Source organism: Apium graveolens, chromosome 1 (genome assembly GCF_009905375.1).
Source record: "Apium graveolens cultivar Ventura chromosome 1, ASM990537v1, whole genome shotgun sequence".
NCBI classification, from domain to species: Eukaryota; Viridiplantae; Streptophyta; class Magnoliopsida; order Apiales; family Apiaceae; genus Apium; species Apium graveolens.
The window spans coordinates 163,110,820-163,127,424 of NC_133647.1; the positions used below are offsets into that span (position 1 = coordinate 163,110,820).

The 16,605-nt window shown below is 33.7% G+C and overlaps 1 protein-coding gene across 4 annotated transcripts; it reads right to left on the reverse strand.

Annotated features, from left to right (window-relative positions):
- Positions 1-4,754: 4,754 nt before the first annotated feature.
- LOC141669532 (uncharacterized) lies at positions 4,755-9,449 on the reverse strand. 4 transcript variants are annotated; one of them, XR_012553836.1, is made up of 2 exons: positions 7,770-9,449; positions 4,755-5,519 (listed from the first exon to the last, which is right to left on the reverse strand). XR_012553836.1 is itself a non-coding variant. In XM_074476106.1 (2 exons), exons 1-2 carry the CDS (start codon positions 8,970-8,972, stop codon positions 4,931-4,933), a joined length of 771 nt encoding a protein of 256 aa, XP_074332207.1. In that variant the 5' UTR covers positions 8,973-9,449; the 3' UTR covers positions 4,755-4,930. The 4 variants fall into 4 exon arrangements, 2 of the variants coding, with proteins under 2 accessions (XP_074332207.1, XP_074332206.1); XR_012553830.1 differs by having other exon boundaries at positions 4,755-5,527; XM_074476106.1 differs by having other exon boundaries at positions 8,791-9,449.
- Positions 9,450-16,605: the final 7,156 nt, after the last annotated feature.

Sequence of the window (16,605 nt, forward strand, 5' to 3'; positions counted from 1 at the left end):
AAGTCTGCAACAAATAAGTTTCCTTTCCTTACTCCTTTCAGAGCAACTTCACCAGTCTTTTTGCTGATAAAAGTTCATTCTTCTTTGTTAAATGAGACCTTGAATCCTTTGTATGCAAATTGACTAACACTAAGAAAATTCACTTCAAGACCAGCTACCAGAGCTACATCTTCTATGACAACATTTCCAGAAATAAATTTTCCATATTCCATTCTAAAACCTTTGCTATTATCTCCAAAATTCACTAATGCGCCAGCCTTCTCCTTAAATTGTGATAACAGGGTCATATCACCTGTCATATGTCTTGAGCATCCACTATCTATGATCCATATGACTTTTTCCTTTTTCCCTGCACACAATGAGGATTAAGTGTGTTTATCAACCCAATCAATGTTGAGTACTTTCTTCTTATTTACAGAATGTGCATAATTAGAATGAGTGGATTCAGATAAAATAGTGTTCATGGACTGTTGTGCATTCTCCCTTTTTGTTACAGACATAACATTCACTTCTTTGAGGTATACTATAAGTTTATGACAACTCTTCATCACTTTCATGTTGCAAGGGATGCAGTCAAAATTGTCATAGAATGAGTATGGATCATTTGTATTTGCTTCATTGTACTTGTATGCTCCTTCTACTGGCTTGCTAATAACCTTTTTACAAAGGTGAGTTAGATGATTCACAGAGCCACATTTTTGACATTGTTTTCTTGGAGCATCTACAACAAATGCAAAGTTGTTGATTTTGTTTATCTTAATTTTCCCATTTCTACTCTTCTTTTTCTTTCTTGTATCTTCAGTTTTTACTTCCTTAATTGGTGTCTTGGAATCTTGATTGACCATGGGCTTCTTTTCAACTTTAGAAGTTGGAGTTGTTTCTGCAATTTTCTTTTCATTGTCTTCATCAGCAATTTCTTGCTTTATGATCAACTCTTCTTCACTGAAATCTACTTAACATGCTTTGAACATAGGTGAAACAACTTTTCTCAGCATAGCCGGGGCATCTTCATTTTCAGTAGCTTTTCCTTTACCACTTACAGCTTTCTTGTTGTTGTTCAAAGCATCATAATCAAGACCAATATCTATGTTAGCACATGGCTTATTTTTCTCATGGTATTGACCAACCAACTTAGATGCATTCCTGAAAGTTTTTAACTTTACTTCATCCTTTTTCAGGTTCTCCCTCAACACAACTTCTATTTCAGAAACACACTTTAGCTTATTTTTCAGATAATCATTTTCTTGCTTGAATGAATCAAGCTCTACAAACAACAGATCCAGCTTTTGCTTCTCACTCTCAAGCTTCTCATTAGCTTTTGTTAGCCTAATCACTTCCTCAGTAGCTGCTACCATGTTAATGTGTATATGGAACATCTCTATACTCATCTTTTCTACAATCTCCTTATATTGACTAACATTTAAATCAATAGTGGTTAGAGTTGGTACCTCTAATTTTGATGTGGATGCTTCTCCATGCTCAAAATCCTTTAGTGCATAGCTTCAAACTTCTTCATCCTCATCATAATTGTTAGTGTCATCCAAACTCTGTGCTTCTATAATATAGGCTTTTCCAAACTGTTTCTTCAAGAGAGCTTCATACTTTGCTTCCGGTTCCAGGTAAGCTTTATCATTCTTCACCTTTTTAGGCTTTCTGCATTCAGTAATAAAGTGACCCAACTCATCACAGTTGAAGCACCTTATCTTTGATGTATCCACAAATCATGTTTTTTAGCAACCTTTGCTAGCTGAACTGTAATGAGCTTTTGGTTTACAATTGTTGTTGTTGGAAGATTGTCCCTTGTTTTTGAAAAACCTTGGCTTCTTCACTCTTATGTTGGAAAATTTCCTAACCAAGAAAGCCATGGATTGATCATATTCATCTAGCTCATCCAGGGTGTAATATTCATCTTCCTCCAGCTCCAACAAAACTTGCTTCTGAGGTCCTTTGTTCTTTTGTTCTACAGCTTGAATAACTGGAACTTGATTGTCTTACTCATCTTCACTTGCTTCTCTATCATTTATAATCAAAGCACCGAAACCATCAACAACATATCCATGATGTGCTTTCAATGACTTTCTTTACAGCATCTCAAGTTCATAAGTTTTCAAGATTCCATATAGAATATCCAGAGTCATTCTACTTAGATCTCTTCCTTCTCTTATGGCTGATATCTTTTGTTCAAGATGGTCCGGAAGGGCTAGAAGAAACTTTAGATTAACCTCCTCAGCTTCATAATATTTATCATGTAGCTGCAAGTCATTTATCAATTTGTTGAACCTTTCAAAAACTTCAGTAATTCCTTCTTTTGGTTTAGCCATAAACCTTTCATACTGACAAAACAGAATCTTCATTTGGACTGAGCTAACTTCATATGTTCCTTCACAAAGGATCTCTATTTTCTCCAAGATCTGTTTGGCCGTGTCACAGTTGACAATATTATTGTACATTACATTGTCAAGTGACTCTATTAAGATCAGCTGTAAGCCACTATCCAAGGAGACTTTTTCTTTTTTAGGTTCAGTATATTCTGAAGGATCTTTGGGAACATATTGTGTTGGAATGACCATGTCTCCATCTGTAGATTCCTCAACTCTTACTATGGGGGTGAAAGGCCCGTTCTTGAGGATCTGAATGTATAATGGATTGGCCATCCTGATGAATAACATCATTTTCTTTTTTTATAATGTGTAGTTAGATCTGTTAAAGGTAGAGATTTTTATACTACTAAGTTTCTGTGTATTCATTCTTCCAAAATCTTTAATCTGTTTGCTTTCAGATTTTGCCCTGATACCACTTGTTAGGTAATGAATACAACATAGAGGGGGGTTGAATGTGTCTTGGATTATTTTTGACAATTTTGAACTATTATGGAAGTGGTGAACAAAGTAGTCTAACTTGTAGGGATAATATGTTTAAACAAAAATAACAAAATATGCACATGAACACACTATCTTCAAAACTCACTTAATTTTATATTTAAAATCAAGTATGTCTTGCTACAAATTTATGGATTCTTTGTTGATAAAGAACTCTACTTTTTTTTTGAGAGAGTTACAAGATTTTTAGATTTATTTGTCACTTTTTAAAACAAAGCATCCAGTGTTTATTTTATAGAACAGTAAACACACTTTATAGAATAGTAAACACTGGTTTTACACAGCATGCATTAGCATGTACTAAACCCTGCTTTTAGTTAACTAAAACTTTCGATTTCTAGCTTAGTGTATTTTTGCAAATCGCGCATCTCTGTGACTTTACTTTGTCAGTTAATCTTGGCCTTTGATTTAGTACTCTTCAAACTGCTTTTTGTAGACTTTTCAAATCAGTGATTGATTTGTTTGTTGATTGATAATCTTGGATATTTAACTAGAATGCATTTTGTACTTTAAGTTTTATATCGAGATTTCCAGTTTGTTATATAGAGAACTCAACATCTCGATAAGTATAATGACTTATCGAGGTCTCTTATATGTCTATAGTTGTTTTGACTTATCGAAGTCTCTGACTTTTCTATAAGAGAACTTGGCTTGTTCAAATCTCTGAATTTCTGCATCTAGAGAAAAGACTTTTCGATATCACTGAAATCTCAATTTGCATATTGACTTATCGATATATCTGAGATCTCTAATCAGAGTTTGACTTATCGATATCTCCAATCTTCGCATCTTCATTTTGGCTTGTCGATATCTCTGACTTCTCTAATGCATAAATGACTTGTCGATATATCAAAGATCTCTATATACATTTTGACTTATCGATATCTCTGAGATCTCTAATGATGATTTGACTTGTCGATATCTCCAATCTTTATATCTTCATTTGGCTTGTCGATATTTCCGAGACTTCTCTATAAGCTTTTCTTGACTTCTCGATAAGTCATTCTGGAGTTCTCGAATGACTTCTCTATATCATTTGATCTGTGACTTGTAGATTTCTTGACTGAAAATATTTTTTCCAAAACAGATTTATTTAACTCCAAGCTTCTTCACAATGTCTATGAGGCATGATCTTCATGATCTTCTCCAGAGTTTATTCTTAGGTTTGACACTGTTTACATTGAAATACTCCAGTCTAATCTATTGACACTTTTACAAACTGAAGTAACACAATACACAATGCAAACGTAGATTATCATACAAATTACTTAGTGTCAATTTGACTTAGTCTTGTTATAGTACGGGTATGTCTTGCACAACAAATACGAACATGAAACATTATTACAATCAACACATAATTTAAAATACATATTTGAACTTATATAGAAAATCAGTATAAGCTGAATACCGAAAATATCCTTATATATATTAACAACAGGTTCTTTACATGTTCACTGTCCTTGTACAAGTTACGAGGTCTTAACTTTTTTTACAAACTGTAATTTTTATTATAACTTGGTTCTATGACTTTATATTTTCTTAATTTAAGTAATTTCTTATTATCTAAATGGTTGTTACGGAATTTTTTATTAATACATCTCAGAATTATAATATTTAAATAATTATTTAAAAAACAATAGTACAAATGTAAGTATTTGATATAAACAAATATATATATATATATATTTAAATTTACGATAAACTATTAAATTGCTAAATTACTAGAAATAGTCTCTTTATCCCGCTAAAATACGACCAAAATTTATTCTACTAAACTACAATCATGGTTGCTTCCTAATTTTTCTATTATTTTTATTATAAATCTATAAATATTATATATTTAAATAAATATATAAAAGTTATTATATGATTGAATAAACAAAATTTTAAAATTATTTGAATATTAGGGCAAATTAATACAAAGAACAATAAAAAGTTATTATAAGCAATAAAAAGTCTTATAAGCATTCAAAAGCTTCTAGCTTAGTAGCAACTAAACACATCCAAAGAAAACTACAGCCAACCATAAAGGTCAGGGACTGCACAGTAGATCATCTCCAAATTCCAAAATCATTTTGAAATTCTGTCATCTTCTCCATGCGGAGAGCCTGTAAATCTTGTAGTTTACTACTAGCATCATCAATATGACAGTCAATTTCATAAAGCTCGGGAATCAGCCCGTTAACCAACCAACTAACGTTGAACACCTGACTCTTCAAGTAAGCAAATACATCCCTGAACTCAAGAATAACATCAGAATTAACATCAGTCATAGATATCTTAGTAAAGTCATTCAGCGAGGTGCACAGCATGTTCAAATTCATTGTACATAGGTTATTGTTTTTTAAGGTGAAGTGTTCAAAGGTTTTCGGGTACTTGTGCATTATGCGATCAAGTAGGCATACAAACTCCAAATTAACCTCATGACCCTGCAATAACCCCAGTACTCTATTCCCCTTAAAAGAGCTCAACAGATCATTGTTTGTCCCTTCATCTAGAGCATCAGTTTTTCTGGCTCTGTCGGCATCAACTCGAGAATTTTCCACCGAATCAACACAAATTATCCCATTAATATATTGACAATCACCCAATTCCTTTGCTGGAGAAGCCAAAGGCTCGTGTACTACTGAAACTGGTGCCCTGTTATTCTAGGGAAAATAAATAAATTTGATGACATATCTCTAGCTTGCATAAGAAAAGTATAACTTACATAATATATCTAGTTTACAAAAAATAACATGTACCCTAAAGATTAGTAATGTACACACTATAGAAGTTCTGCAAAATATACTATCAACGACACTAGCATCGAACTATAGAGTGACAGACAATTTTGAAAACCACTGTCTTGGAGCATGTCGTAGACCGTATAAAGATTTGTGCAGTTGACAGACAAGAAGAGAATTGGTCTTGACCAATGTTTGATTAACTTGAATCCTGCATCCAAGGTGAGTATAACCCTGTGGCAGTTTCATGAACACAGTTTTATATAAGTCTCCATATAAAAAGCATTTGATACATCCATATGGACTGTTTCCCAGTTTGCAAGAGCAGCAACTGCCAGTAAGGTCCGGACAGTGGTGAGTTTAGCAACAGGAACATACATTTCAGTAAAATCTTCTCCCAACGTTTGATTGCAGCCCAGAATCACAAGTCTGGCTTTCTTCCTTTCAAAAGTACCATCAGCTCTATATTTGGTTTTATAGAGCCATTTACACCCAATGGCTCTCTTTTGAGGTGGTAGAGTGGTAATAGACCAGGTGTGGTTTGTTTCTAATGCTGTAAGTTCAGCATTCATGGCTTCCACCCAGCCTGAATCTGTGACAGCATCTTTGAAATATATGGGATCATTTGTAGAGATAAGAGTTGATTGAAGACATTGGAAGTGTGGTTGGGTAGAGGTGAAGGCCAGGTTTGACACTTGTGGTATATGAGCTGAGGTATTGAGTGAAGAAGTGGCCTGAAAGGTTTGATACTATTGGAGCCAAGGTGGAGTTTGTCGAGTTCTGTTAGATCTTCTAACAAGAGGTGGTGGACTATCATCAGGAGATGTGATGTTTGGTGAGGAGTTGGTTGTGTCTGAATGAGTATCACATTCAGAGGACAAAGGTGACATACTATCTCTATTTTCTGCAAGACTCGTGTAAGGATCAAACTCATCAAAGAATGCTCGTGGCTGAATAATTATTTCAGAGACTGGCAGGGGCTTCGTGTAACTGGAAAGAAAGTCTGGGTGATAGGGAAATATATATTCGTGAAATTTCACATCTCTTGAAGTGAATGTGACTTGAGTGAAAAGGTTTAATAGTTTGTAGCCTTTTTGAGTAGAAGGGTACCCAAGGAATACACAGGGAACAACTCTGGGGGACAATTTGTGTGGAGTTAATGAGGGGTTATTAGCAAATGCTAAACAGCTAATGACTTTTTGATGAGAATAATATGGTGGTTTGTTATGTAGAATATAGTATGGTGTAGTATTTTGCAATACATGAGTATGGAGACGGTTGATGATATGTAAAGCAGCCTCACACAATCACCCCATAGTGACACATGCAAATGGGCATGGAATCTGAGGGCCCTTGCAATTTCAAGAATATGGAGGTGTTTCCTCTCCACCCTAGCGTTTTGCTGAGGTTTATGAGAGCGAGAAGTCTGGTGCAATATGCCATTATCATGAAAGAACTGGATGAATTTGGAATCAGCAAATTCCAATGCATTATCAAAACGAACAGTTTGGATTTGTTTTTTGAATTGTGTTTGAGCATAGTTGTGAAAGGCTTTGAAAACAGAGAAAGCATCTGACTTATGAACCAACAGTGAAATCCATGTATGTCTACTGTGGTCATCTACCAAGGTTAAGAAATACTTGTGATGACCTTGTGTTGGAACTTTATAAGGTCCCCAGGTGTCCATATGAACCAGTTCAAAATTCTCAAAAGCATAGGAGTCACTAAGAATAAAGGGGAGATCAGTGAATTTTGCCATGGGACAAGTTACACAAGTTTGAATAGAGCTGTTAAGAAGAGGTAATTCAGAAATTTGTTTAAGTTTAGCTATGGGATTATGATCCAAGCGATGATGCCAGATACTAATAGATGTGTCACAGGGAGAATCAATAACAGAGTTTAGACAAGTAATGGTCGACATATTGTGTTTAGATAGCCAACACAGGGGGTCTTTAGTGTTAACTAGGTAGCAGGACTTGTTTTGCCTCACCTACAGCTTGTATAGTTTGAGAGAGATTATCTATGATTAAGCAATATGTGGGAAGGAATTTGACTTCACAGTTGCAGTGTTTGATAAGCTTCTGAACAGATAATAGATTATGTTTAAAGAAAGGAACACATAGCACATTTTTCAAGCACATGTCATTGGGAAGAAATATTTTACCAGTGTGAGTTATCTTTACTGTAGCTCTAGTGGGCAGATTGATGTGCGTAGCAGTTGTCACGACTGTTGGAGAGTCAAGATTAATCAAATGGGGTGTCATATGATCAGAGGCCCTATAGTCAATTATCCAATCCCCTGCTGCAACACTTGCATTGTGACATGTCATCATGCCAGAGAATGGAGTTTCCAGTTGTTCTTCAGGAGCTTGTGATCCTTGATAACTAGACATTTGCATTAGTTGTGCAAGTTGAGCCAGCTGCTCAGGTGTGAACAGTGTGGTATATGCATTGGATAATTCTGCAGATTGAGCCACATTTGCAGTTCTAAACTGCTGTCTCTGATTTCCAGTCCATATAGCTCTGTTGCCTTGAATATTTGTAGCTGAGGGCCTGTACTGATTTCCAGTGATTGGACTGTTGCCTTTGTATTTAGGATGCCACCTTGGATATCCAATATTGGACCAACACCTATCTTGCGTGTGTCCCTTGCCTCCATAAGCATTGCAATGATATATTTTTGGAGATGGAGATTGAGATGAAGATGCCCCTTTGCTATACATAGCCAGAATATCTTGTTCAGGCACTTTAAGTGGTTTTAAAAGCTCTCTCTAGGCTTCCTCTTGCTGTAGAATAGCCGTAGCATTCTCAACACTAGATAATAGATTAGTCAACAACAACTGACTCCTCTGTGGAGAGTAGATTTCATTGAGACCATTTAAGTACTGAAACAATTTAGATTCCTCTTTCTGTAACTCAATCTCAGGCGTAGATGCAACAACAGTTGGTAAAGCATTTAAAGAATCTAATTCTTCCCAGAAGGTTCTAAGAGCAGTGTAATAATCATTGACAGACATATCATTTTTCTTTATATCATACAACTCCTTATTCAATTTTTATTTCCTGGACCCATTAGACACTGAGAAGCGTTATTCCATATTCGACCATATTTCTCTAGACATGTTCGTATAAATAATAGACTATCTAATAGCAGGAGAAACATTAGAGGTGAGCCAAGAGATTACCATGTTGTCACATGTATCCCACATATCTCCTTTAGCTGCATCATCAGTAGATCTCTCCCTAGACGTGCCTTTAACAAATCCAAGTTTGCGTTTTGATGTAAGTCCAATCTCCAGAGATCGTTTCCAAGCTCTATAATCTGAGCTGCCTGGCAATTTATCAACTTGAATGGATGTGGCCCCATCTGAAGGGTGTAGAAAGAGAGGATTCAACATATCTTGGTATGAAATTCGAGGAGCAGCCGTGGTTTTGCAAAAAGATTCAAAAAGTAGATCTGAAACACTGATTAAAAATGAAGTCTTAATGTGTTCAAAAAACAAGAAAAATAGATCTGTTTTGATAGATATGGATCTGGTACCATGAAGAGCAAAATAAAATGATAGCAGAAGCTATCTCATGACAGATATAATCATGAATCAATGATTGCAGAATGAATGAATGCGGAGAATAAAGCAAAATGAAACTGTATTAAAACTGCATTGAGAGAGACAGATCTGATAGGCTAGGATAAATAGCCAATGTTCACACCCAAGGACAAAACACACATAAGGACAAACGTTTATCCATACATCCAATAATACTAAAACAGAATAAAAGGAGAATATGCGAAGGTGATCTGTCATTCTTCATGAGCTGGCCATGCATTGATTTATTCCTTTCCTTATCAGGATCCCCTACAATATAGTATTGTATTTTGAAGGAGATATACTTAATAAATGTTGCATGGCTTCAAGTACTAAAAAAGACAAAAAAAGAAAACGGAGTTATCGAGAAGAATTAGACATTCATTAAATACCTTAGGGAAGGATGTGACAATAATGGCCCTAGGAGAGACACCAAGAAAGTAACTTCTAAGAGCACTAGATACATTTGATTCTTTGTAATCCTCAGGTAGCTTCACGTGCTTCAAGTTAAATAATGGAGAAGAAAGACTTGCAAGAAAGTCGGAAATCTCAGAAAGTGCTTACAAAATAAGCAATAAGCAAACAATACATAGATCAAAATAAACTGAAATGTAATTTGCATTATCATTTTACATGCAGTGAAAAATAAGTAACAACCCCAGTTTAAATTCATTGATTTTGCAGGTGACATAATTACTTTCTGTCAACGAAACTCAGATATTACATAATTATATAGTAATGGCGCAGATATTTAATAAGTCTAGTGCTTTATGTATATCTTTCTCAAAGTATTTGATTTTGCGGGAGGCTGGATTACTCGAGAAGCTAAAGAGAAGTGACCTAATTAGTTTCTTTTCGAAAAACATATAAATTGTAACAACTCATGTACACCACGAAGTTTAAGATGAATAGTGAGAATAACTGTTACCTTATAATTTGATGTGAAATATTCTCCTTTCATGGACTCCTCGCTTAAATTTATTGTGAGATTTTGAAGATTGACAAGGGTAGAGAAAATTTATATTATCTTCTTCTTTCAGTAAAAACAAATTGGTATCAGAGCCTTGTACCCTAATCCCATTTTCAAAGCGCAGAATCTGCCAAAATGAATACCTCTATCCCTGCTTCTTTTGTACCCCAGTTAAATAATTTTTTTTATGGAAAATGGAGTATTCAGATGAAGGCTCTCCTTGGTTCCCAAGAAGAATGGGATATAGTTGATAAAGGTTATACTGAAGTAGATGATGAAGAAAGGCTGACACAAGTGTAGAAAGAAGATCTGAGAAAATTAAGAAAGATGATTTTGAAAGCCTTATTTTGGATATACCAAGGAGTGCAATCATATGATGCGGCTTGGGATAAAATAGCATCTGCTACTTCTGCAAAGCAAGCCTGGGAAATTTTTGAAAATTTATTCAAAGGAGATGAAAAGGTAAAAAGAGTTCGCTTGCAAACTCTTCGAAGGGAATTTGAAGGTATGAGTAAAACTGAATCCGAATCAATTTCTGATTATTGTTCACGAGTACAATCTATTGTTAATGAATTTAAAAGAAATGGTGAAACTATTAGTGATGTTCGTATTGTTGAAAAAATCCTGCGCTCTTTGGATTCTAGATTTGATTACATTGTTGTAGCTATCGAAGAATCTAAAGACTTGGATAGCATGACAGTCGATGAACTCACGGGCTCCCTGCAAGCTCATGAAGAAAGATTAAATAAAAATAAAAAAGAGTTAAGCTTTGGATCAAGCACTCCATTTAAAGTTGTCTTTAAAAAGCAAAAATGATGATTTTAATAATCAAGAAAGCAGAGATCGTGGTCGTGGAAGAGGAAGAAATTTTTGTGGAAGAGACTCAAATACTCGTGGAAGAGGAAGATATGTAAGTAAGAATAGTGGATGGAACTGAACAAAACAGATTCAAAGTTTCAGAGGATCACTTAGAGGACGAGGCCGTGAAAATCAAAGAGGAAGAGGATGTGGTTACTTTGAATGTTTTAACTGCCACAAACCTGGTCATTTGGCATGTGAGTGCTGGTATAAAGAAGAAGGGAAACATAATGCTAATCTGGTGAGTGAAGATAAAGAGCCGGAGGAGGATACCTTACTGCTAGTATATTACGGAAGAAATTGTGAAGATGTCTGGTACATCGATAGTGGCGCAAGCAAGCATATGTCAGGTAACAAAAATTTATTTTCCAAATTAGATGAAAATAAATATGGAGAAGTCAAAGTCGGAGATGGAAAATCATACCAAATTAGTGGTGTTGGTGAAATAGAATTTAAAACAAAACAAGGAAATATTGAAAATATGTCAGAAGTTTATTTTGTTCCTGGCTTAAAAAATAATTTATTAAGTGTTGGGCATCTTTTGAAAAAGGGGTATGATATTCATTTTATTGATATGGCTTGTTACTTGTCAAAGAAGAATCAAGTCATTCCTAGAGTTGGAATGAGTTCAAATAATGTTTTCTCACTGACACTTCACAATCATGATATGTCTTGTTTTGTTGGAATTGACAAAAGAATTTCCAAGTTATGGCATGATAGATATGGCCATATGAACTATGCAAACTTGGAGATGTTTTCGAATAGGAGGATGGTGATAGGGTTACCAAAGATTGATCATCTTGATGATGTGTGCGAGACATGTCAGCTTGGAAAGCAACATAGAATTCATTTCCCATCTCAGCCAACCTGGAGAGCAAAAAGGCCACTACAACTCATACATTATGATCTTTATGGCCCAATGTCAATTTCTTCTTTAGGAGGTAATCGTTATTTTATCTCGTTTATTGATGATTACTCTCGTAAAGTTTGGGTATATTGTCTGAAAGAAAAATCAGAAGCTTTCGGGAAGTTCAAAGATTTTAAAGTGAAAGTTGAAAATGTCACTGGATTAAAAATTAAAACCTTACGAACTGATCGTGGAGGTATGTATCTTTCAAATGAGTTTGAGAAATTCTGCAGAGATAATGGCATTAGACATGAATTAACAGCCAGGCATACGCCTCAATAAAATGGTGTATGTGAAAGAAAAAATAGGACAATTATGGAGATGGCAAGATGTCTTCTCAAAAGAAAGAATTTTTCACAAAATTATTGGGCAGAGACAGTTTCTTGTGCAGTCTATCTTATCAACAGATCACCAACTAAGATTTTAAATAATCACACGCCGCATGAAGCTTGGTATGGAAAAAAACCAAATGTCCATCACTTAAAAGTCTTCAGATGTGTTGCTTACTCTCATATTCCAGATGCAATAAGAAGTAAGTTAGATGACAAGTCAGAAAAGTGTATTTTTATTGTATACTAAGAAAGAAGCAAAGCGTACAAGTTGTATAATCCGGTAACAAAGAAAGTGTTGATAAGTCAAGATGTTCGTTTTGATGAAAATTCTGTTTTTGATGATGTTGACATCGAAAAAAAAAGTTATCCAATCTTTTCACTTGAAGATGATAGAGCAACACATGAAACTAAAGAAACTGATGATCAGCCGGATATCCCGATAAGAAAAACGAGAAGTCTTCAAGAATTGTATGAAGTAACTAATGAAATCGAAGAAAATGAAGCTACGTTCTTTGCCTTCTTTGTAGGAGAAGATCCTATTTCTTTTTTCGAAGCAAATCAGACAGAAATTTGGAGAAAGGCCATGAAATTTGGAGAAAGTCCCATTGGAGTAAAGTGGGTATACAAGACAAAAAGGAATCCAGATGGTTCAGTCAACAAGCACAAGGCTCGATTAGTGGCAAAATGATATAAACAAAAAGAAGGAGAAGAATTTACATAAATTTTTGCTCCTGTTTCAAGACTTGAAACATTCTATTTACTAATCTCCCTTGCAGCCCAGAAGAAGTGGAAGTTATTTCAGATGGATATAAAAATCAACAGTATTGATCAATAAAATTTGTATTATCTTCTTCTTTCAGTAAAAACACTAAGAGCACTAGATACATTTGATTCTTTGTAATCCTCAGGTAGCTTCACGCGCTTCAAGTTAAATAATTGAGAAGAAAGACTTGCAAGAAAGTCAAAAATCTCAGAAAGTGCTTACAAAATAAGCAATAAGCAAACAATACATAGACCAAAATAAACTGAAATGTAATTTGCATTATCATTTTACATGCAGCGAAGAAATAAATAACAACCCCAGTGCTTGTGTCTTCTTTTTTTAAATTCATTGATTTTGCAGGTGACATAATTACTTTCTGTCAACGAAACTCAGATATTACATAATTATATAGTTATGGCGCAGATATTTAATAAGTCTAGTACTTTATGTATATCTTTCTCAAAGTATTTGATTTTGCGGGAGGCTGGATCACTCGCGAAGCTAAAGATAAGTGACATAATTAGTTTCTGTTCGAAAACTTATAAATTGCAACAACTCATATGCACCATGAAGTTTAAGATGAACAGTGAGAATAGCTGTTACCTTATAATTTGATGTGAAATATTCTCCTTTCATGGACTCCTCGCCTAAATTTAATGTGAGATTTTGAAGATTGACAAGGGTAGAGAACAATCCACTCATATTATTGGGAATATCATGAAAACCCAGATGTAGAGTTAATAAAGCTGGGAGATTCCATGCTTTTCCGGGTAATTTACATTAAAACAGATCGAGAGTTGTTAAATTAGGCAAAGAGAAAGACATTTCTGATAAATCCCAAAAGTAAAGTGTCAACATTCTTAAGGCAGGCAAGGAGGTCAACCATGATTCATGTAACTTATAATTTACACCATATGTATATGTGTAGTCCAATTGTAAAGTTGTTAAAGCAGGTAAAACCCAAAAATCTGATTCCGATATACTTTGTTCAAGTTGCATCCCCAATGTGAGTTTTTTTAAGAAGTTAGAGCTGAAGGTGGATAATTTATATGGTTTATGCTTAAAACTTGTGCCAAAGCCAATTTCTAACTTTTGGACATTATTGGAGATAGCATACTGAATAAACTTTTCGATAACACATCCACGAAACCTCTTCCTGGAAACACTCTGCTGGACTGTCATTTTACGGGAAACATACATTTTCAATTTAGAGATAGAGGACTGATGGTTTGGGTCAGACAAAACATGGAGAATAAATATAGTAAATCGGGAAATATCAGTTTTGGGATAAGAGTGATCATACAAACCAAAATGGAGAAAAGGGAGAGTAGTCTAAATAAGCTTCCATCATTTTGAGAGAATGCTGGATTGGACAGCTTCATTTGCATCCAAAAATGAGTAGATTTTATGAATTAGTTCATCAGCCAATCCGCTGATTCTGTCTTCACCTTGGTATTCAGGTATGAGTCTCGCTTTCTTCTCCGCCAGAGATTCCATTTTAAGCTACTTTTTTGTTTATAGTTATGAAACCCTAACCCCTTGCCCGAGTTTTAAAAAGGGTGGAAAGCAAGTGCAAGATTTATTTCTAATCATGCTACCTAGTTTTTAAAAGGAACGAAAGTAAAAGGTTATGAATGTAAATTTTACATACTTTACCTCCAAAACTTTGATCTCATTTTTGGAATAAAAGTACTTTACATCCCTATCACTTACTTCCTTTCCTAGTACAAACTCGGGAGTAGGGCCTAAACCCCGATTAGGTGAAATAAAATCAGCTGGAGATTCCATTTTATTTACTCTTTTGTTTAACGTTTCTTTTCAAAATTGGTTCTTTGACTGATTTTGAGTTTATATCATAGTAACTATATTTTTTCCTTCAGATTCACCAGATTTTTGGGGCTACAATATTGATTTTGGTTGAAATATCTTGTTTCGATCAGGAGTCTCGTACACATTATCTTTCTCTATTTGATGGTATTGACTCACTAATAAAAGAAATTAGGAAATATTTATTTCGATCTCATCCTTATTCGCCTTTTATTTTACTTTTTAATGTGGTTCTCTAAGTACATTGGTCCTTTGCGAGAATGTTTGAGTTTTTTTGGTGTTTTAGACTAATAAGCCAAAAATTGTTTTATTTTATTTTGGTGCTCTAGACACATTGGCTATTTACGAAATTATTTTGATTTTATTTTATTTGATGTTTTAGGTAAATTGGAACTTCACGAGATTGTTTTTGTTTACCTTGTGTCTTACACACACTGGCCATTCACAGGATTTGGTTATATTTGGATTTAGTTTAGATTTGGATTTAATTTTATTATGTTTAGGATTTGATATAGTTTGTTATCTTGTATTTAGATATAATTTGGATTCATTTTAATATTGATTTTATATTAAAAGTGAATATAGTTTGTTGGTTGTATTTGGTTAATTTTTTTTATTTTAATACAGTTTGGGTTTCAACTTAGTTTGGATATGTAGTTGGTTTAATTTAAGATTTGGATATTTTAGTGGTTACAAATTTTTTTTACTATTGAAGTTGTTTTGTTTAATTATTGGGTGACATGAATGGTTATTTTTCTCTTACTCACTTGATAATCTGTTTTTTCTTGTCTTCTGGTTATATCACCGCTTCTATTTTGCGCTTGTACGCTTCTTTGTTTTTACTTAGAAGTTTTTGGTTCGTTTGGATTCATGATTTTATTTTTGGATTCGTTTGAATGCTCTTAATTCTGGTGTTAGAGTTTTAAATTTGTTCGATTACGTGACTCCACTTTTTTGACAAACTCTCAATTTATCATCGTAAGTTTGAGAGGAAATTTTAACATTTATTGTTATTATAATTATCATAATAATAATAACTATTATTCTTATTGTAACATATAATATTATCAATATTATTATCATGTAGTCCCGTTATTATGATAGTTTTCTTTTTATGATAGTTTTTCTTTATTATTGTTTTGTTATTGGCAAAATAAATCTCTATTATATGGTAATAAAACCTAACTTCTCTCTATTTCTCTCTATACTTTATCAATTAGGTAATCGGCAAATGAAGAGATCATATAACGAAAAATCGAGTTTTAGAAGTATGAAATGAAATTTATCTCTCCTATATTATAACATACAAAATAATAAAAATTTGGTTGGTACAGTACTTTTTTAATTACTTAATTGCCCTTATTCACTCTTCCTTCACTAATTTACTTAATTACCCTCATTTACTCTACTAACTTTATTCTAATTCTTATTTATTATTCTATTGAATTAAAGTCAAATAAGGTTAATGACCAGATTCACGGTTATTCCTAAATAATTAGAGTACAAAAATATAGGGAAATTACCTAATATATATATATTTTAAATTTATTTTCAAATATACAATTTTTTTAGTTTTATTTTTGTTTGCAACCTCTGCAACCTATTATTGAACTTAATTTTAGATTTTGAAAATTTTGCAACAGAATGAACCTTAAAATCAACTTTTAAAAAATAAAATAAAAGTTGTATAACAGGTTGCAGAAGTTACAAATCGTATTTTTAAAAATAAAATTCAAAAAATTGTATTTTTAAAAAA

Coding starts and splice junctions, on each gene's coding strand:
- LOC141669532 (XM_074476105.1), bottom strand. CDS start 9,003: ATGTTGAATCCTCTCTTTCTACACCCTTCAGATGGGGCCACATCCATT. Junction 5,528..8,790: donor GGGATACATGTGACAACATG/GTAATCTCTTGG, acceptor TATTTTCCCTAG/AATAACAGGGCACCAGTTTC.